Genomic DNA, 22,115 nt, shown 5'->3' with positions numbered 1-22,115 from the left:
TGAAACCAATGGAGCCTGGAGTAGATAAAGTGTTTGGGCTTTGGCTAGTGTGCTGTTCTAGGTGGGAATGGGGACAGGGTCATCATGAGTAAAGGTGGGAGAGAGTGAAATGTGCCCAAGAGAAGGTCAATAGACTTGGGGGGGGGGGGTTCAGAGGGGAGGAAGAGGAAAGAAGACCAAAACAAACAGCTTGACATTTGTTCTAGAAATGAAAAACAAGGCACAGGAAAAAAGCAAAGCTTGGGATTCTCTGAGGTAGGAAATTCTATGTAAGAAAAATCTGCTAGACTCTAACCCACCTTTGCTTTTAGAATTACTCTCTGTAGTCTGGAAATAACTTGATTGTACCCTTTTTATATTATTAAATGCATTACATTTTTAGATTGATTCTTCTTTATGTTTAGATTAATAAGCATATAATGATCACCTTTGCTAATTTAGATTGTGTCGTTTTAAGAAATTACAATTTAAATCTATCTTCTCTTTTCCCTTTTCTCCCTCCTTCCCTGAATTATTCCAGAGGAAGAAACCAATTAATAGCAGCTAGACTCCTGTAATGGAGCCTGCTGTACAATGTAGCGATGTCTAATGGAGTTTTAATTTCCCCATGGTGAGTCAATATTTGCTTTAAGAAAGAAAAATGTCACCGTAAACCACTGCCCCTGATGAATTGGGTAGCAGGGAGGCTAAGGCTGTCTGCTTTTTTTAGGTGAATAGTGGTAAAGAATAAATGTAAGGGAAGTTCACTCTTTGTGAATGATGTTGCTTACAGTTTCTGCTACTGATGCAAATGTAGGTCCTGGTGATTATTAAATATTTTGTTTAGCCAACACAGAAAACTGTTACAAAATCACTGATAGTTCATAGGATTCTAAGAGTTAGAGTGAGGAGAAACATTAGAACTCATGAAGCCCAACTCCCTTGTTTTACAAAGAAAGAAATTTAGGGTCGATAAAAGAAAATGTTTTGACCAAGATTATTTAAGTAGCAGAAAAGCAAGGTTGAGATCCAAATTCTGATCCCTCTAAGCCAGATTCACATTTGGAGGCCCTGGGTGTGAATCCCAGCATTGCTACTTATTATTAATGTAACCTTGGGCAAATTATTTAAATTCTCTGGACCCAACTGTTCTCATCTGTGAAATGAGAGGATTGGACAAAAAGAATTCTAAGGTCCCTTACAGTTTTAAATCTATTATCCTATGATTCCAAATCCAGTGCTCTTACAGGACTTGAAGCAAAGTCAGTTTAGTAGAAAACAAGGATATCTTTTTTTTTTTTTCAATTAGAAAAAATTGAAAGTAAGGCAGACAGAGATGAGTTAAGGTTATTTGTTACTTCCCCAACCAAGGGATGATTGTGAGAATCAGATTCTATGGGTTTGGGTTTGGGTTTTTTTTTCTCTTTCCTAATGTATTAGCCTTTTCAGGTACTTGCCAGGAAATAAAGTTTTGCAATCCTTCTTCTCATAATAAGTCTGTCCAAAAATGATGTTGCTCATTCTATTGAAAGATAGTTTCATTTTCTACTCAAAATTGGTATGAAAAATTTGCCTTGCCAAATGAACATTGTATACTGAACTTGTCAAATCCTTTCTCCTGACACAAATAAAAGATAACATTGGGTGGCAGCATGTAAAACAGCCCTGACAAGATAGTGGAGAGAGACAAAGAAATATACATATTTTGATTCCTTTTCCTTTAGAAGCTGGGGGGCTAGTAGAGTGACTGGCCAGGGGGCCCTACTTGCAAATGCTTCAGGTAACAATTGAACAAGGCACTTTCATGTAGATTTTCAATCGTATAATGACCCCACTTCCAATTAGCCAAAATATGACAAAGTCTCAACTTTTATAGCTGCAAAAGCTGCCAAGTAGAAGATGGTGCTGAATGACAGCACCATTCATTCAAAAGTTTACTGTCGCACACTGTGGGCTGTTAATTACCAGTTACAACAGGGGGAAAAATTATTCCAAGTGTGTTTAAAAATAAATAAGGTAAATGATCGCACTTTCATTAGCTCTGTAGTCACATCATGTAAGTGACTTTTTTTTCCTATTAAAATTGTTGATTGAAGGCCGTTAGCTGTTTATCAGCTCAAAATTACATTTCTTCTCTCTTAGGGGTTGCCTCCGTTAAAAATCACACCAGCCGCCTAGTTAGTAACAAGAAAAGATTCCTAAAACTGCAATTTCAGGGGGAAAAAAACACAAGCATGAAACACATATTGCACCTTCAAATCCCCAAAGGCATCACGCTTCTTTGTTCTGCTAAGAAAAATTAACCTCAATCTTGGCTCAAGGTCCCCGGATTGATTATCATAGTCATTTAAATACTGTAATCTCATTTTCAGCATCAGGGAAAGGGAGCGAAAAGAAGGGAGGGGGGTGAAATACCACGAGAGGGGGAGAGAGAGAGAAGGAGAGAAGGAGAAAGAGAGAGAGAAAGAGAGCAGGGGGGGTTGGAGAAAACGGAATAAATTATCTGACAAAAGGCACAGGGCCTCTCTGCTTACAGAGCCTATTTCAGATCCTTCCACTTGATTGGAAAAGTTGATGAAGTTTAAATGAAGTAGAATTAGAAGCTCAGGCCACTGAGTATTGACGAGGGCCATAGAAGAATGTGCAATTCAATAGCCCCGATTTCTGTGGAAAACAGGGGAAAGGCCTAAATGGTATAATCTTCAATCACTCTTACATCAACACTGACAAGGCAGGGTAATGAGATAGGCCAGATCAGGCATGTTGGTTAAAGAAATTAATCCCTCTTGCCGCACCAAGAGTTCAGCTTTGATGCCTATTGTACAGACCCCCGTCCCATCCTATCTAAATGCTAACTAACCAGGAGTGTGATCTGGGCCTGTGCTTTTCCTTGGTGGTGCTAATCTGACAACAATTTTATCTCTCTGATTATGGAGTCCAATGTGGAGACACTGGGTGGAAGCAAAGCAAGATATACTTTCCTCTTGACACAGCAAGAAAGTTTCCTTTTCTGTTCACCTTACCAAAGGTTTTGCCACCAACATCAGCTGGGTTGCTCCCTCATTTGCAATCAGTATTTGTTTGGCATACTAGAATTTCGCTGGAAACAAGAAACACATTTAAAATGACCTAAAATCTGGGTTCCCTTTGGAACTGAATATTCAGTCCCACTTTCATATCATTCTACTTCTCAAAAACCTTCACTGGCTCCCTATTGCCTAAAGTCAAGGGCCCAGACTCCTCAGTCTAACATTCAAGCTCTTTCATCCACTAGTCCTAACCTACCATTTCAAGTTCTTCATAAAACTTGTCCTCTAGACAATAGAGTCAACTACTATCCCCTGATACACATTTTTCTATCACCAAAGCCCTGCCTTTCCCCTGAAATGGTCTTTAATATTCTGCTAGCTTTAGCTGAATCCTATCCATCATTCAAGAGTAAATCTTCCCTTCCCTGAAACTGTCTTTGACCACTTGCACCCATAAGGATCATTCAGTTCTCTGACCCTGAATACTATTTATTGCCTGCGTGATACCTTTTAGACTTATCCTGGTACTATTCATGTTTTCCAGATATACATATAAATTCTTTATCTAAAATGAGAAATTCTTGATCATGGGCCTCAGTTTCCCTCTCTATAAAAGAAGTTGGACTAGATAGCCTTTAATGTCCACTCCAGCTGTGACATACTGTGATTCTATGCTTCATAACCCTTTGTAACCTCTCTCTGTCTCTGTCTGTCTGTCTCTCTCTCACTCTTTCCCCCAGATAGCGCCTAGATATACTAGATATTCAACAAATAAGGACTGATTGAGTCCCTGCCAGTTAAAAGTATACCCTTCTCTATCATAGCTATTGAAAAGAATTCTTCCTGCTATGCAGAACCACAAGATTTAGAATTGAGGGGGAATTCATAGAAGATACTCCCCTCCTCCTCATTCCTTTGCAGAGGTGTTAGATTCATGGGTGGTGAACACTAGATATGATGTCAGATTTATTTGATATATTGATTTGTTTTGCTGCCTTTCTTCTTTTTCTTTTTTTAATTCTTTGTTATAGAGAAAAGCTCACTGGGAGAAAGAAGAGAATTACATAGGGGGGAAATTTAAACAATGTAAAAACAGAAGTTATCAACAAAATGTACTTTTAAATGGAGGGGGGCTTTCAAAGATTCTCTAATTCAATTGTCTCATCTTAAAGACAAATTATTCTAAGGCCAATGTTTTGTTAGCTGAACTACCCAGATACAAAATGGGGGAGAGATCCAAGAAATTTATAGAATACTATGTATATATGTTATCATGATCAGTAATAATTTGGAATCCCAAACTCAGATGTCTAATAAACTATTTAAAGTGACTCCCAGGGATCCTATCCTGGAGGGGGAGGAAAAGGAAGAAGAGAAGTAGGGGAAGGATGAGAATTTTTAAAAAGACATGGAGGAGGAAAAAGAGATTCTGTAAAGAGGCAGAAAAATATAGATTCCCCTCATCATCTCACCATAAATTGTCAAGAAAACAAAAAGCTCTCAGAAAAGTCACCAGGCAAGCATCTTCTTTTAAAAAGAAGAAGAAAAAGTTAAAAATGACTTGCTTAAAAACTGAATTCATGCCCACTGGGTGCCTACTGAGAGAGCAAAATCTTCAGTGACAGTTTCTAAAGGCTTTGGAGCCCGAAGGTAGGCACAACACACAGCCCTGGGGGAAGCACACTGAATAGCATCAACAGATCCCCTCAAACAGATCTGGTGAAAACATATAGTTTGTCAGAAATCAGCAGCTGTTTAACTTGCAAAATGTCAACAAATTGCCGTCTCTAACCCTCAAACCAGGGTGGTGGGGGCCTGTCTGACTTCTAATAAAAAAATATCCAGCATAAAATAGACTGCAGTTACCAATTAATTTGTCCATTTCCTGGAAAGAACATGGTTATATTTTCCTCTGGGCAATGAACAAGAGCCTAAATTTGTAGGGTTCTTTGTTACTGGTTTCTCTTTGCCATCAGCACTCAGAGGTGGCACAAGGTTGTTGACAGACCTGGAGTCTTCTTTGGCCTTTTGCTGTCCTCAGCATTGCCCTGAACATTCTCCAGTGTCAGTCGTTCCCAAGTAATGCAATGTGTCAGACATCCAGCACTTTGAGATGATTATAAGCCTACTAGATTTAAGATTATCTTCAGCAAAATTAGGTGCTGAGACCGTCGAATATGTTGAAGGTCATAGAAAATTATGCTTATCTTTATTTTCCTCCTCCTCCTCCTCCTCCTCCTCTATTTTCTCCTCCTCCTCATTTTTCTCCTCTTCCTCTTCTTCTTTGCTCTTCTCCTGTACCTCTCCCCTTTCTTTTTATTCTTTCTTTCCTCTTCCTCTTTATTTTCTTCCTCCTTCCCTCTCTCATTCTGCTCCTCCATCAAAACAGGGCAATTAATTATCACCTGGACTGGTGTGTTAAGAGTTAGAAGTAAGGATGACAGGGAAGTAAGGACAAAAATGAGTTTAGATAGAAGTCTTCTCTCTCTGTCAAGGGGTGTGTTTGTATGTTTTCACCTTTGGTTTAGTCTGGTCTGGACAAAGCACAAATGAGCTCTGCCTCTTGCCTTCTTTCTTCTCTTTGTGGGATAGTTAATCACTGCTACTTAATTCTTCTACTTCTCTGAAGCTAAGAACTCTGAGAAGTAATCTAGTAGATAGAGCATCATGAAAGACCAGGATCAGAGAAGTAACACGGTTAGACCTGTACCTTAAGAATGTTATTTTATAATTCTGTATAGAAGGATTAAAGAGGAAAAAATAGACAATCATATTTGGGGTGAACAATTAAGAAGCAAGAAAATAAGAAATGTACAGATGAGGTCTGAATATAGGTAGAGGCTGTGTGAAGGGAGACAGTATATTCAGGAGACATGTCAAGACTGAGTAGACAAGATTTAGAAAAGGATTGACTATGGAGGATAGAGGGAAGGGGATAGAAGAGTCCAGAATGACTGTGAGGCTATGACCAGAAGCCTAGGAGAAGAGTGATGCAGTTGGGAAAAAATGAGGAAGTTTATAAGAGGGGCAGATGTGTGGGGGAAACCATGACTTATGTTTTGTTCATTTTAAGTTTTAGATATCAATGAGACACTCAGGTGAAGATGTCTAGTAGACAGCTGGTGATGCAAACTGGAATTCAAGACAGAGATCAGAGCTAGACATTATAAAAGTTTGGTTTCACAATGATAATAAGGTGATTCTGTTCCTAAGTTATTAAGATATTTGCAGATTTTTGTTAATAAAGAGTAGGAACGGGGGCAGCTGGGTAGCACAGTGGATTGAGAACCAGTCCTAGAGACGGGAGATCCTAGGTTCAAATCTGGCTTCAGCCACTTCCCAGCTGTGTGACCCTGGGCAAGTCACTTGACCCCCATTGCCTAGCCCTTACCACTCTTCTGCCTTGGAGCCAATACACAGTATTGACTCCAAGACGGAAGGTAAGGGTTTTTTTTAAAAAATAAATAAATAAAGAGTAGGAACAAATAGGCATCAAGGTCCAATCCTTGAAGAATTACTAAAATAATTTTTTAACGTTAGCTTTTCCTCTTTTCTCTGGAATCATCTGGTTTATTTTGGGGTTAATAAAGGAACATACTCCTACTTAGAGTGTTATCTCATCATCCTCTCTATTTATCTGGATCCTGTCCATTCCTTCAAAGTCCAGTTCATGTTTCACCTCTTCCAGGATATTTTTCCTGACTACCTCAGTTCATAGAGATATCTCTGTCCTCTGGAGTACGATAGCACTCTTTGCCCATATCCCTTATTTGGTGCTTAATACACCCTGCCTGCCTTGTAGTGTTAATTCCATCTTTATATGTTATGTGTATGTTTCTTCCTTGCTCAACTAGTCCATAAGACAACTGAGGGCAGGGGTCTATGTCTAGTACTTCTTTGTATCTGCCCCAGCTACAGTCAAAGCACAGTGTAGACACCCCAAAAATATTTGCTGACTAATTAAACTGATGGAACTATTATCAATCTTGAGGTGATCTAACCTGATTTCATTATGGTCTTTAGTAAACAACTCCCTCTCTCACCCCAGAAATTACTGTCTTTCCTTTAAGACCTTTTGTTGCTGTGTGTAGATTCTGACTTATCTTAACCCCAGTTGGGGTTTTCTTGGCAAAGATACTGGAGTGGTTTGCCTTTTCCTTCTCCAGCTCATTTTTTACTGCTGAGGAAACTAAGACAAAAGTGTTAAGTGTCTTGCCCAGGGACACACAACTAGTAAAGCATCTGAGGTCAAATTGAAACTTGGGTCCTCCTGACTTTAGGCTAGATGCTTTAGCTACCAAACCACCTGGCTGTCTCTTAACTTTAAGGGACAGTTATAAAAGAAGTTCAGAGGCATTCCCACCACATGTCAATTCAACAATGACAATTCAAGGTAGTGATGCATTGCTAAATCTACTGGTAGAATTGTCCAACTATAAGCAGTTTTCCAGCAAGGTATAGAATTTCCTCAATGAGCCATTTAGCCAAGAGCCATTCCAATGTCTCATTAAAGTGCTGGACCTTTGTATGAGATCATGATATTTAGATCCATGCCAATCCCTGCTTTGCCTTTGATGAAATAACCCTGCCATTGCTGAATGCTAATGATTCTGAGTGTCTTTAGTAGTATACCTTGAAATCAAAGAGTCTTTGATTCCTTATTTCCATTGTCCTTAGCAAATAAACATAGATCTTCATACATACAAAGACATTCACCTTATATGTCTAGATTCCCTCAGCCTCACAAATATGTATTGTTTGGTTCACATAAAAAGATAAAAAATCCCTCTCTCTTGCTCTTTATGTATTTTCTTCAATCCTTTTTGGCAAACAATTCTCTATTCACTGTGCTACTAATGCTGACCTCTCTGTTCACTGACCCATGTTAGTCAATTTCAAGACTGAACCCCGATGTGCCTTTAAATTATAAGGTGGAAAATAGAGAAATAAAGCTGTTTCCTTTGTAAAGAGCATTTATTTACTTCTCTGGAAATGCCGTATTTATCTCTACAATGTCAGTATAAGATCTACGCATGTGATAGAGCCCACTGGGAGTTTAATTTCTAGTGTACCAAATAATTTATGTTTTAAATCTTAGATTAGTTCATGCTGAGAAAAAAAACGTTAGAAGTTGGTGGGCTGGTGAAACAACACTAGCATGCCAGTCTAGTGATTACTCAACAAGCCAACCCCACATTCATTTATTTATCTAATGAATTATTGAACTGTGCCGTATGGGTTTCTAGATAGACATTTTTTTAAAAGCCACAACATGAGTGGCTGGAGAGGACAAATCTTATACCGGCAAACTTGCATGAGCCATATCATAAATGGGAAATAAATTGATTTTAAAAGCAATGAGGGGAGACTCAAAGCAGCTGTGGAATTTAGTCTTCCTCTCCAAGGGTAGGGTCTGGGAGATAGTTAACAAGCAGAGGATACAGATACTATTAAAATGTATTATGCCCTATTTTTCTATCTTTACATTGGGGTTTCCTAAGCCTTTAGGCAAACTACAAGTCTATTTGACAAATGCTTATTTCCTTGGCTTACTAACATAGGTGGTAAGAGAAAGAGGTAGTGACAGTGATGGCATAACTAGTTATGGGCAGTGATGCAAAATGTCACTAGGAATGTGTCCAGGTCCTGTAGATTCAAACATATGTATTTAATGTGTATGTATGTGTATACAAGTCATCCTTCCCTATATCATTTATCACAGCTTCAGTGTATCAGGGGTTTTAAATATATACATATATATACACATATATATAATTCTGTATCACAGAATTACACTTATGTGGCACACTATTGGCTGATGGAATGAAAGGCAACCAACCACAGCTCTGTGTTCTGTATCCTGGGTGCTGACTGGCTCAGTGACTGTAAGTTAATAAGGTTTATAGGAGAATGGGAAGGGTTTGTAAAGCCTTGAAATAGATATAAATAATAAAAATAAATATAGCACTGCTACTTCGCAGATTTTCACCTATCACAGGGGTCTCTGGAATGTAACTCCCACAATAGGTGAGGGATCACTGTATATACATACACGCATACACCTGGCTATAGCTATAGATATATACATGCACATACACATATATATGTGGGGAAAAAAGAGAGTTAGAAAAAATATGGGGGGGAGGGGGGAATTCCTAAAGGGAAGGGAAGGGAAGGGAAGTAAGAAGAGTTGAAGGAAAGAAAAGAAGGAGGAAAGAATCGATCAGAGGTTTCCAATCTAGCAAATAGGAACTTCACCAACAACTTTTTGCAATACCTAGACAAATGCAACATCAGGGCTGAGACTGACAGCTTTTGTTTTGGTTTTGGTTTGGTTTTTTGCCAACCAGAGCTAGTAAGAACACTGTTAAGCAGCTTTCAGCACTGTTGACCACCTCTCCTGGGCATGTTCTCTTCCTTTGCTTTCCTTGGCCCTACTCTCTACCAATTCTTCCTTTTATTTCCCCTATTAAGTTTCTTTTCCCACCTTGATGAATTAGACACCAAAAGTAACAATGTTGAAGAATCTGATGACATATGTCGGTGACAATGTTTTTCTTTCTTAAAGTTTTCATCAAATTTTATCATTTGTTTATTTATTCAAGATTTATTGATGTCTTTTATTTCCATATCAGGGTTATTTCCCAATGTAAAACCCCTCCTTAAACTCTTTTGTAATGAATTAAAATCATTAAGCAAAACCAAATGAAAACCAAATGAAAATCACACTGAAAGCTTACATAGATAGCATTCTGCTCTTGGGGTCAGTTTCCCTCTCTGCCAGAGAGAGAGAATCATTAAGCTTTCTCTTTAAAACAAAATTATAATTTCCACAAGGGTAAAATGTTATATTTCTTTGCAATAATCACTAGGCAAATAATGGGCACTCAAATAGAGGGGTAAAAATGTGTTTCAGCAATGTTCTTGCAGAGGCAGGAAGATGGCTCAGTGGTAGAGTACCAAATCTGGAGTCAGGAAGACCTGGTTTAAATCTAGCCTCAGACTCTTCCTAGCTGTGTGACCTTGGGCAAGTCACTTAACCCCCATTGCCTAGCCCTTACTGCTTTTCTCCCTTAGACTTGATACTCAATATCAATTCCAATACAGAAGGTAAGGGTTTTTAAAAAAGTGTTTTTGAAGGCCAAAATTTGTCATTAAAACCATAGATTCAAAGCTAGAAGATCCCTTAGAGATTATCTAAACCAATTTCCTCATCTTACAGATGAGGTCCACAGAGCTCAAGTGACTTGTCCTTGGTTACACTGGTCAAACTGGGACCACATCCTCAGATTCCAAACCCAGCAAGTTTTCCACAATACCACAAATTCTACCAACTTGGTGTTCTTTTTGTTTACATTATTGTAGTTGTGTTCTTTGGCTTCTATTTGCTTCAGCTGGCATTAGCTGATATACCCTCCCTATGTTTCTCTAAATACTAGATGTTCAGCATTTCTTAGGGCATGATAGCATTCTATTCTTTTTTTCCCTTAGACTTCACCTTTTTCCACCTTAGAATCAATACTGAGAATTGATGGTACTGAGTATAAGATGGTAAGGGCTAGGCAATAGAGATTAAGTGACTTACCCAGGGCCACACAGCTAGAAAGCGTCTGAGACCAAATTTGAACCCAGGACCCCCTTTCTCTAGTCCTACCTCTCAATCCCCTAAACCAACTAGCTACCTCAATTCCATTATATTCAAATACTATCATTTGTTCAGTCATCCCCTAATCAATTGTTTATTATTTCCAATTTTTGTTATGCCTCTATAAATTCATATTTGGTATACATAGGACATTGTTTCCTGTTTTTAGCCTCCTCAACTGAATCAAAGAGGAAAAATAGTTTATTGAGTTTTTAAGAATAATTCCAAATTGTTTTCCAGAGCAATTGGATCTAATTACAGCTTTACCAACACTATATCAGTGTTCTCTTTCCATGGCCCCTCCCACATTGCTTTATTTTTCATTGCCTTGTCAATTTGATGGATACAAGGTGAAACTTCAGAGTTGTTTTAATTTGCATTTTTCTTATTATTAGTGACTTGGAACATTTTTCACAGAGTTGTTGATAGTTTGCACTTCTTTTGAAAACTCTTTGTTCATATCCTTTGATAGTGGTGTTTTTGAAGACAAGATGTGAGTAATATTCTTTCTCTCTACATTCATACATAATGTAGGTATTTCATTCACTGAGCTGACATGTTTTGGGGATATTTATTACAGACTAAATGTCTTTTTATATATTTCTGTTTTCCTGTCACTGTTTGTTTTAGATTGGAAACTGCAAGAAAGGTAGGCCTGTCTCTGTAGAGAGCCCATCACTGGGGTATCATCTTGTAGGTCTTGAATAAATGCTTTCTCACGCCTATAAGGGCAGATAACAACAGTGTTCTTTCATCAAATAAAACTGATGAAGACTCACTACCAAGTACCTACCTCAGAAGTGCTTGCTTCAGGATAACTCTATAGTTGAACCCATTCTTCCCTGCTTTTCTAAATCCTCATCTACCCATCCTTGAAGGTCCAATTCAAATCCCACTCCTCCAGAAACCATTTTATGACTATTCCAACCAGAATAATCTCTCTCCTCTGGACTCAAAGCACCTACAAATTCTGCTACTCTCTGACATTTATCTTGTGTATTGCTGGTTAACATTTTATATGTGTGTCTGTGTATCTCATCTCAGGACTAAAGTGTAAACTTGTCATAGCTCTAAGCACATAATGGCTTTGGCTGTTAGTAAATTGGATGACTAAACACATGAATCCTAAAGAGTGATTATAAGGGGGCAGCTAGAAGGTTCCGTGGATAGAGTACCAGGTTCAAATCTGGCCTCAGATACTCCTTAGCTGTGTGCCCATGGGAATGTCACTGAACACCCAATTGCCTACCCCTTGCAACTCTTCTGTCTTACAACCAACAATTACTATCAATTCTAAGATAGAAGGTAAGAGTTTAAAAAAATAAAGAGTGAGTTTAGCAGTAATTTTATAAGGAATGATATGTTTTATTCTGATGCCTCCTTGTGACACTGAAAAGCCATTCAGTAGAGCCCAAGCTCAGTCAACTCCAACCAAGCTGGAAAGTCTTCATGTAGGATTCTAGTAATAGATTTATATCTGCTGACCAAAGATCACATGTTAAGTTCATCGCCAAGTTGGTCATCGGAAAAAGGAATAAAGATATAAGCATTTATTAAATGCCTACAATGTGCGAGGCCAAGTAATTGGCAGATATTATTTCATTTCATCCTCCCAAAACCCCTCAAAGGGGGACAGCTGGGTAGCTCAGTGGATTGAGAGCCAGACCTAGAGACAGGAGGTCCTAGGTTCAAATCTGGCCTCAGACACTTCCCAAATGTGTGACCCTGGGCAAGTCACTTCACCCCCATTGCCTAGCCCTTACTGCTCTTCTGCTTTGGAACCAATACACAGTATTGATTCCAAGACAGAAGGTAAGGATTTAAAAAAAACCTGAAAGGTAGATGCTATTATCTTCCTTTACAAGTAAGGAAACTGAGGCAGGCAGTAATTAAACCCAGCTAGTAAATATCTGGAGATACATTTCAACTCTGCTCTTTCTGACTCCAGCACGGGTGCCCTATCCATTGTACTATCTAGCTGCTTACTTCATAAAATAAAGAATTGTTTATTCATGGTAGTCCTTAAACACTGTATACTAAGTTGAAGAGGGAATGTGGTCTGTTTGAGTAGAAGGAATATTCACACTCACAAAATCACAATTACCAGAAGTAAGTAAGACAAAATGGCACTTTGATCTGATTCATTCAGGATATATTTAGTAAATATTAGATTGCAAACTCTTTGAGGGCAGGGAATGTTTTTTGCCTTCTTTTGTATCTCCAGCACTTAGTACAGTGCCTGACACATAGTAGGTGCTTAATAAATGTTTACTGAGGGGGAAGCTGGGTGGCTCGGTGGATTGAGAAGCCAAGCCTAAAGATGGGAGTTCCTAGGTTCAAATCTGGCTTCAGACACTTCCTAGCTGTGTGACTCTGGGCAAATCACTTGACCCCCATTGCCTAGCCCTTACCACTCTTCTGCCCTGGAACCAATACTTAGTATTGATTCTAAGATGAAAGGTAAGGGTTTAAAAAATAAGTAAATGCTTATTGGATTGAACGATACCTGCTCTGTGACCAGCACTGTATAAGATACTTCAATGACATAGTCAATCTGGCTTACTAAATAGAATTATTAATTTTTATTGGAGTAAAAAGACCATAGGACTAGGACTAAGGGCCAAGATAACTAAGACCTGGCCTCAGCTTTGTTACTTACTTGCTATGAGATATATTGGGGAAATTATATTACCTCTGTGAGCCTCAGGATTCCCACCTGTGAAATTAGGGAGTTGGACTACTTCGTGATTTCTAAGGTCCCTCTCCACTTCTGACATTCTATGAATCTATAATAATCACAATCATAACATCAGCTCACATTCATATAGTGCTCTAAATTTTGCATGGTACTTTATATACATTTTCTCGTTTGTTTCTATGGTTTTATTTCACAAATGCAACACTACATAATTGTGACATAAACTCCACTGAAAAACAAAAGCAGTAATAAATTATGAAAAATGATTCAGGATCATATGCTCTCTCTAAAGATGCTGTATTCCATATCTATACATAGACTGTTACATCTCTAGAATAACTGAAGGTACTATCCTGTCAGAGCCAACCAAGAAGTTTCTTCCCCATAATTGTATTGACAGGATTTCATCTGAGCTCTAGTGGCAGGAAAGTTGCATTACTGATGAGTTCTCTGAAGGAGTGTTGAAGGGGATTATAACCAGGTTCTATGTTGAGTCATTGAATTCTGGGAAACTGAGAAGTGTGTGCTTAGCAGCCCAGTTCTTTCCCTATTTAATTCTGTCCTCTCCAGAAGGGCACAAATGAGGTGAAACTAGGTTTGTACACCACTTCATAAAATAGAGTAGAAGCCTTTTCTAAAAAAGAGAATTTTATTTAACTTTATTCCAAGCGCACGGGGTACCATTTAACAGATTTTTGTCTTTTAAAAATTTAATCATCTATTTTATATGTTTTAATTTTTTAGGCTTCTTCAAAATCTCTTGGGAAGTAGGTACTATAAAAAGACTAAACAATAAATAATCACCATCATTTCATTAGACTATATCTTGGAAAAGACTTACATGAGACACCACCTCTTAAGGGAAGCCTTCCTTGATTTCTACCCTTCTCCTTCCTCCTCAAGTAATCATGTATATATTTATCTATGGTCTCTCTTACCCTTATACCCACTGGAATGTAAGCTCCTTATGGGTAGAGACTGTTTTGGTATTGTCTTTGCATCTGAAAGGCCAACCCCAGTGCTTTGAACATAGAAGACTCTAAATACATGTTCGATGAATAAATTTCAACTGTTTCCAGTTTTGTAGGTGGCCACTGATGTCCCTTACAACTCTGAAATTCCGTGACTCGGTCATTCAACAAAATAAAGAAATCATAGTTTGATATCATGCAGGCAATTAATTACTGATTGGTTGCCCAATTTTTTTCACTCTACTTTTTAACTGACTCTTATAGAAATTTCAGCCTTTTCAAAACAGTGGTCAATATATATTCTGTTAAATTCCCTGGGTTTTGACTAGCAATGTTGGGTTTATTTTTTCAGTGGTCTAACATTCTAAGTGAAAAATGAGCCCTTTTTTTTTTTTTAGGAGAAACAGTCAATCAATCAATCGATCAACCAAATCAACATATTCTCCTAAATGATAATGTTTGCAAGACCCTGTATTATTCCAACATGTATATTCCACCAAATTCCAATATGCATAGAGAAAACCTATTCGGAGTGTATTTCCAACACTGTTTGCAAGAGAAAGCCAAGTCAAAGAGCATACACTATCTATCTCAAAAGAAGAAATACATAGACAAAGTAAAACTATCTAGATTTATGTTACCAAACTAAAGCAAATTACAGTGAATTACACTTCAGTTAAAAACAAAAATCTGAAAATATGGCAACTTGATTTTGAAAGAAAAGGAAAAATACATTTGAACCGACTTTCAGCTTTAATTTTTGAAACCACAAAGCTTTAGTGGCTATGCCACTAATGAACCGTGTGGACTGGAGCAAACTGCTTACACTGTGCTGAGCCAAAGTTTCCTCCTATATAAAACGAAGAGTCAGGATTAGATGATCTCTAGTGTTCTACCAACACTCAAATTCTCTGATTCTACTTTTCTTCTTTTGAGCCAAATGACAAAATCTCATAAGAGATAGAGTGAAATGTTGACAATCCCTTAATTAGTATCATGTGAAGGCATCATTAGATTATGTAGTCACTGCAATTCAAGAAGCTTGGGAGAAATTAAAAGGGAGATACTGCCCTCATGAGGACAAAAAAAGAAAATTTGTTGGTTCAGTTATGATAAGCTATCTACCTAAATATATGAAACCCTCAAGTCGGGTTTGACTTTTTTTTTTTTTTATAAAAACCCTTACCTTCCATCTTAGAATCCATACCAAGTATCTGTTATAAGGCAAAAGAGAGATAAGGAACAGGCAATAGGGATTAAGTGACTTGCCCAGGGTCACACAGTTAGGAAGTGTCCGAGGCCAGATGTGAGCCCAGGACCTCTCATCTACAGATCAGGCCCTCCATCTTCTGAGCCACCTAGCTGCCCCCCAGGTTTGACTTCAACCAGGGCAAATAATCCATTTCTTGCAATTTTCCTCCTTCAGAACTTTTGAAAAAATGTTTAGACCAGGAAAGTCCTTATGCCATGGAGATCTACAACTTTGGATCTTAACTCTGTGATTCTGTCTGGTACCTCTGAGACTCAGGGAGTCCATAAGGCCAAAATTTTTTTCATAATAATACTAAAATGTTTTCATTTCTAATACTATAAATGTTTGTATAACCTACATAAACAAAAGTTTTGGGGGGCATCCATAATAATTTTTAAGAGTATGGGGGGGAGGTAGCTGGGGGTCTCATTGGATAGAAACCAGGCCTAAAGTCAGGACTCAAATCTGGTCTCAGACACTTCCTAGCTATGTGACACTGGACAAGTCACTCACCCCAGTTGCCCAGCCCTTACCACTCATCTACCTTGGAACCAATACTAAGTATCAATTCTTAAATAGAAGGTAAAGATTAAAGGAGAGGGGGGCGGAGGGAGACAGAGACGGAGACAGAGACAGAGGGAGGGAGGGAGGGAGGGAGAGAGAGTATACAGAGGTCCTGAGATAAAAAAACGTTTGAGAACTACTAGCTCACAGAGTTGAAGAATAAATGAATGTTAAGTGAATTGTCCAGGGTTATATAGTTATCATTTAATAGAGATTTGAACCCAGATCTTCCCAACTCTAAGAACAGCTACATATATCTCCTTTGAAATCAATACTTCAAGGAGACTCACTGTTTTCCCTCCCACTCACTCAGTTTCATTTTAGTTCATCATCCTAGAGTGACTAAAATCTTTTTGAACCTATCTAAAGCTGATCTTCAAACCACAGACATACAATGTACTCCTAGGTACCTCTTAGAAGTCTTTCCAGGCTGTGGCAAGGAGCTTGTATCCTATGGAGTTAGCTTTTGAAAATCTTGGATCTTGGGGCAACTAGGTGGCTCAGTGGATAAAGAGTCAGGCCTGGAGATGGGAGGTTCTGGATTCAAATTTAACCTCAGATACTTCCTAGATGTGTGACCCTGAGCAAGTTACTTAATGCCTATTCTGTCAATCAAATCCCTCTCAACATTCTGAACCTCCTGCTCTTTTGCTACTCTTCTGCCTTGGAATTGATATTTAGTATGGATATTAAAACCAAAGGGAAAGGGAAAGGAAAGAAGGAAGGAAGGAAGGAAGGAAGGAAGGAAGGAAGGAAGGAAGGAAGGAAGGAAGGAAGGAAGGAAGGAAGGAAGGAAGGAAGGAAGAGAGAGAGAAAGAAAAGGAAAAGAAGGAAGAGAAAAAATATGGTGAATAGAAATACAAGTGAGTCAACAATTCTTTCCCTTTACTTCCTTCCCCCCCACCCCTCTAATACTAGTTTGGAGATTGGGATTGAAGCCTTTGGTCTATGTTGAAAGCCATTAAATTGGTGCCATCTAGATGGCAAAAACTTTAATTTTATATTTAGTCAGTTATTATTTTTTCAATTAAAAACACATATCTGCATACATATGTGTATTGTGTTATATATATATATATGTGTGTGTGTGTGTGTGTGTGTTTGTGTATACAAATGGATTACATATATATTCCAAGCACCACTAACATAATGATTAACTATAACTAGCCTTTGCTTCAGTAGTTCAAAGAGGGTATGGGAACTTCTTCCATGGGTAAAAATCCCAACTTGCTCCACACCTTAGCTAGAAGATTTCATGAGTCGCTTTGTTCCAAATGAGTTATCACCTAGAGGCCAGCCCTTAGAGTTTCCCTGAATTGAGCTAGATAGAACATGGATATAAAGTCTGTTTTCAGGACTGTATTTAAGGTTTTTCCAAGACAGTAGGAACTTCAAGACTATGAAATCCCCTGACATTGCTTTTAAGAACCCAAGGTAACCTCCCCTCCATGCTGAAGCATAAAGAGGAAAGATCAGAGGACCAGATATAAATCTAGAAAGGACCTTAGAGAGACTTTTATCCCTTTATATTAAGAAAGAGGGAGCTTATACCACCCTATTACTAATTGGTGACTTTGTGCAAGAAAAGCAGTGGCCATCTATTAGGGGTAATCTTTTACCAAATAATAATATTTAAATAGGTTTGATTCCACCCTTTAATCCATAACACAGTTATGTTAGTCAAGCCTGATCATGTTTTAAACCATTCTGTCATAAATCTGGTCTGGTCTTCTGGTCTTCTAAACTCCTTTTGATGGTAACTTTATTCACTTTGAGATCAACATAGATAAGTACCTATCTTCTGCCATTCATTATTTAAGAACTACTGCTGGTGGACCAATGTAGGGAGATCAAAATGAGGTGCCATCTACTTCCATCTCTGCATTTTACAGCTAGGGAAACTACAGTCCAGTATGATGAAGTAAGATCAGTCCCAGGAAGATCAAGGTCACATGGCTGGTTAGTGGAAGAGTTGGAATAGAACTCGGGTTCTCTGACTCCTAATATGATCATCTTTCTGTGCCTATGGGCATGGGGTCAATGCTTAGCAGTCAAGGGTTATATAAGACTATAAGCATAAATGATTAAAGCATGGGTCAGCTGATGAAGCCAAGGTTCTTTGTACAGAGAAAAACTGTTTAGCAGTTATAGTTAACACCCCCTCATCAGCATTTCAAACTTAAGGCAAGTTTGAACATTCTTAAAAGCATGCTGCTCTCTAGTGGTTAAAGTCTAAATTGCTTCTGTGACTTTATGGCCCAATAATCAACACAAAGCAAATTCAAAGTCAGTTTCATGTTTCTTGCTTTGCCGGCTGGAAATGCTTTTAGGGTGATATTTTCCCTTTGTAACGAGACAGCTTGGCATAATATACCCATTTCTGGCCTCCAAGTCAGAGATCAGGTTCCAAATCTTGCCTCTGGCACATACTTAGCTGTGTGTGACTGAAGGCAAGTCTTAAACTTTTAATTCTTAAACTTAAAGTCTTAAACTTTTAGGTACATTAAGTAATTCCTTTGGATTTGTGTACTAAGTCAAAATGTATTATGCTCTGCTATTGATGAAGGAGCTTCCCCACTGGGAGTTTCCTTTCCTGGTGAAATCAAAGATCCTTCTTTACTGAAGCACCACCTTCATAAGATGCACTGAGAAAAGAAATAGATCTAACGAAGTTGCTAATTTGATAGGCAGAAGCCAGTTTTCAGTGAACCTTTGTAAATAGTAAAAGGATGATATTATTGCTGACAAAAAAATACATGTGGTGTGAGGTTTATATATACAGTTGCTACTCTGATAAATATGTTTTGAATTTCATTACCTGATTAAGGTATTTTTACTTTTACATTTCCTTCATCTCTTTTTTGTTGAATGAATTAAAGAATACTTTTAAGAGCTACTTATGGTACTACTTTAGCACCTGTTCAGCCCTGGGTTTAAATCCAGCTTCTGATACAAATGGGGTAGCCCAGAAAAAGTTAGTTAATCTTCTGCACCTCAATTTCTTCAGCTATGAAAAAGGGTCAATAATGCTTGCAACTTACCTTCCTCACAGGGATGCTGAGAGAAAGGGACTTTTGTAAACCTTAAAACCTTAAATGTGAGGGACAGGAGAACCAGAAGGGTTCTAGACTAAGGGGGTTCAGAAGTCCAAGAACCTGGGTCTGGAGCCTGCTCACCTTTAAGATGAGTGGGTTCTGCAGCATGGAGTCCCGTAAGATCCCCAGCCTCTCATTTTCCATGCCTGGGCGCAGGTCGGCAATGGCCAGGGGTCGCCTCGGTGGGGGGCAGATATGGCTGACTGTGCGGTAGACTTCCTTCTTCTTCTTCCATCGAGAGGTTTCGCATTGAGGGCTTTCGGGAACCGCCATCCCGGAGGTAGCCATCCCGAAGGCTGCTCTCCCTGGAGAATTTCTCGGGAAATGGGCCTGGGAGATCCGTCAAGTGCCGCTTTCCTAAGGTTAATGCAGGTACGGGAGCCCACCCCTTCTCTGGCTCATGCCACTCAACCCGCGGGAGGATCGTGCCCTAACTATCCCAGTTCGAGAATCCACAAAACTCTTCCCTAACACTGGATAGAGGTTTAAGGGACGTATTTAGACTTTATAGTATCTCCGATCTCCTCCCAAACCCAATCCAGAAGGATTCTTAGAGACTAGGTAGGAAGGACGTCTCCTCTGGAAAGAATGGAACGTCCCATTTCTATAGCAACAGGACGCCAACAGGAGCGAGCTTTTTCTCCACTCGGTTTCGAACATAGAACCCATCACATCAACACTCTTTGACCCCTGCCCCCGAACAGGACTTTAAAGAGCCACTAACACATTTAAATCTCTCTACTCCCCTTGGACAGGTTTATACATAGTTGTGTAGTGAGAGAAACTGAGCAGGAGAGTCTGGAAACCTGTCACTAAACTAACCTGGGCAAATCACTTCACCCCATCCAAAGCCCGGTCTGTGCCTCATCAGTAAAGTGGAGGAATCTGGTCTCCAAGGTCCCTGTGATGTTCTAGATTCTGTAGTCCTGCCTTTGCTGGGAACTTGTGACCTTAGACAAGTGACTTTCTTCCTCTTTTCCCATTTATAAACTGAGAAGGATGGGCTAGATGAATTCTAAGATCCTTTCCTGGTCTGGTTATTGCAGCCTGTGCAGTATGGTATGGTAGTAGTGATGATGGTATGATGATGTTAATATTTTGTCTACAAACACTTTATATATAATCTCATTTCATTCTCACAGCAGTCCTGTGAGGTCCATGTTATTATTATCACCACTGTTTTATAGATGAGAAAACTGAGGCTGATAGTGGTTAAGTAACTTGTCCAAAGTCACACAGTAAGTGTCTGAAGCAAGATCTTAACTCGCCTTAGAGTCAGGAATCTCTGGGGTCACATTTTACTTCTGATCCATAAAGAATCCATTATATAAACCTGAGCAAATCACTTAAACTCTCAATATTCCGGGTGATACTATAAATTGCAGAGAAGATGCCAAACTACATTGAGAGAGGGAGTTCTTCCCTGGGATCTCTCTACACCATTTAAATAATAGTTCCACTCAGGAAAAAAAAAAATATATATATATATATATATTTCTGCGTTCCCCACAGCTAGCACATCTTTGTGATTCTGTTTATATTACCCTCAAGTAAGTTTTTCATAAACAAATTTTTAAATGCATAATTAATACCACTGAATCATGAATGTGCCAAGTCAAAGCTATTCTTTTCCTTGATATAGAACCAATCTTGAGTATTTATGCATTCATCCATTCCTACCATCTTATGAACTGCTTATTCCAGGTGGTCAGTGAAGGGAAGTATGCTACAAATTCAACTGAGGATACCATACCTATGCTAAAAAAAACCTCAGATATAAAAATGGGCATCATCAGGAATAGTGGTGAAGAGGACAATGTAAAAAGCAAGAGAGTCAGGCTATATCCCTATGAAGAAAAGAGTTCACAAACTAAGTAATTATTTCCTACCCATGCTTTCTCTTAACCGATTAATTTCCAGTTTCTATATAATCTTGGATCATTTGAACCACAAGGAACCACAGCACAAAGAGTTGAAAGGCCCTTAGAAAGTAGAATGTTAGAATTATAAGAGACTTTAGAACAAGTACTGTTAAAGGTAGTGACTATTCTTTTAGTTAAATTCTCTTTTTACAAAATAGGCCCATAGTAATAACAATAATAGCTAGCACTCATATAATAATACCTACTAAGTGTTTTATAATGATTATCTCATGTGATCCTCATAATGACCCTGGGAGGTAGGTGTGCTATTATTATCCCCATTTTACAGTTGAGTAAACTGAGGCAAAAAGAGGTTACATGATTTGACCAGAGACACACAGCTAACAACTGATAATAACAGCAGCTAAAAGTTTTCTGGGACTTAGTATATGCTAGGCACTGTGCCAAGTACTTTATAATTACTTAATTTGACCCTCACAACAGCCTGGAAAGTAGGTATTATAATTATCCCCATTTTATAGATGAGGAAACTGAGGTAGACAGGTTAAGTGAATTAACCAGTCTCACAGAGCTAATAAGAGCTTAAGGTTGAATTTGAACTCAGATCTTTCTAACCCCACAGTAATGCATTTTTGCCAGGTAAACAGAATGCTGGCAGTGGTAAAGGACTTTAAGGAACATTGAATCCAAGATTCTCCCTTAAGAGGAGGAAACTAGGGCTCAGAGAAACTGAATGGGCCTTGCCCACACAGCTGTATAAGTGACCTCTACATTTATATGCTATGTTGCTAAACACCTATCCATAGCAGTCTCTATTTGTAGTCCGTCATCTTTAGTGACTTCCTGTCCCAAGGACAGGCTCCTCACACCAAAGTTCCTTGAAGCTAGAGTTAATCTTAATGGGCCCAAAAAACCAAATGCCAAAATCAAAGAACCAAAACCACTGAATCATTGATTCAGAACTAAAAGGAACCTTAGAGTCCATCCATTGTAACCTGT

At 38.6% G+C, this 22,115-nt stretch overlaps 1 protein-coding gene across 1 annotated transcript in view; it reads right to left on the bottom strand.

Annotated features, from left to right (window-relative positions):
* CFAP77 (cilia and flagella associated protein 77) overlaps positions 1 to 19,858 on the bottom strand; it is a 229,178-nt gene extending 209,320 nt beyond the window's left edge. Inside the window, exon 1 of the mRNA XM_007475199.3 lies at positions 19,315 to 19,858. Coding sequence (XP_007475261.1) covers positions 19,315 to 19,521 — 207 coding nt within the window. The 5' untranslated portion in view covers positions 19,522 to 19,858. The remainder of the gene's footprint in view (positions 1 to 19,314) is intronic.
* Between the last annotated feature and the right edge of the window lie 2,257 nt (positions 19,859 to 22,115).

This window comes from Monodelphis domestica, chromosome 1 (genome assembly GCF_027887165.1).
Source record: "Monodelphis domestica isolate mMonDom1 chromosome 1, mMonDom1.pri, whole genome shotgun sequence".
NCBI lineage: Eukaryota > Metazoa > Chordata > Mammalia > Didelphimorphia > Didelphidae > Monodelphis > Monodelphis domestica.
The sequence above is the reverse complement of the archived record's forward strand: the minus strand, read 5'-3'. Positions and strand labels throughout refer to the sequence as shown.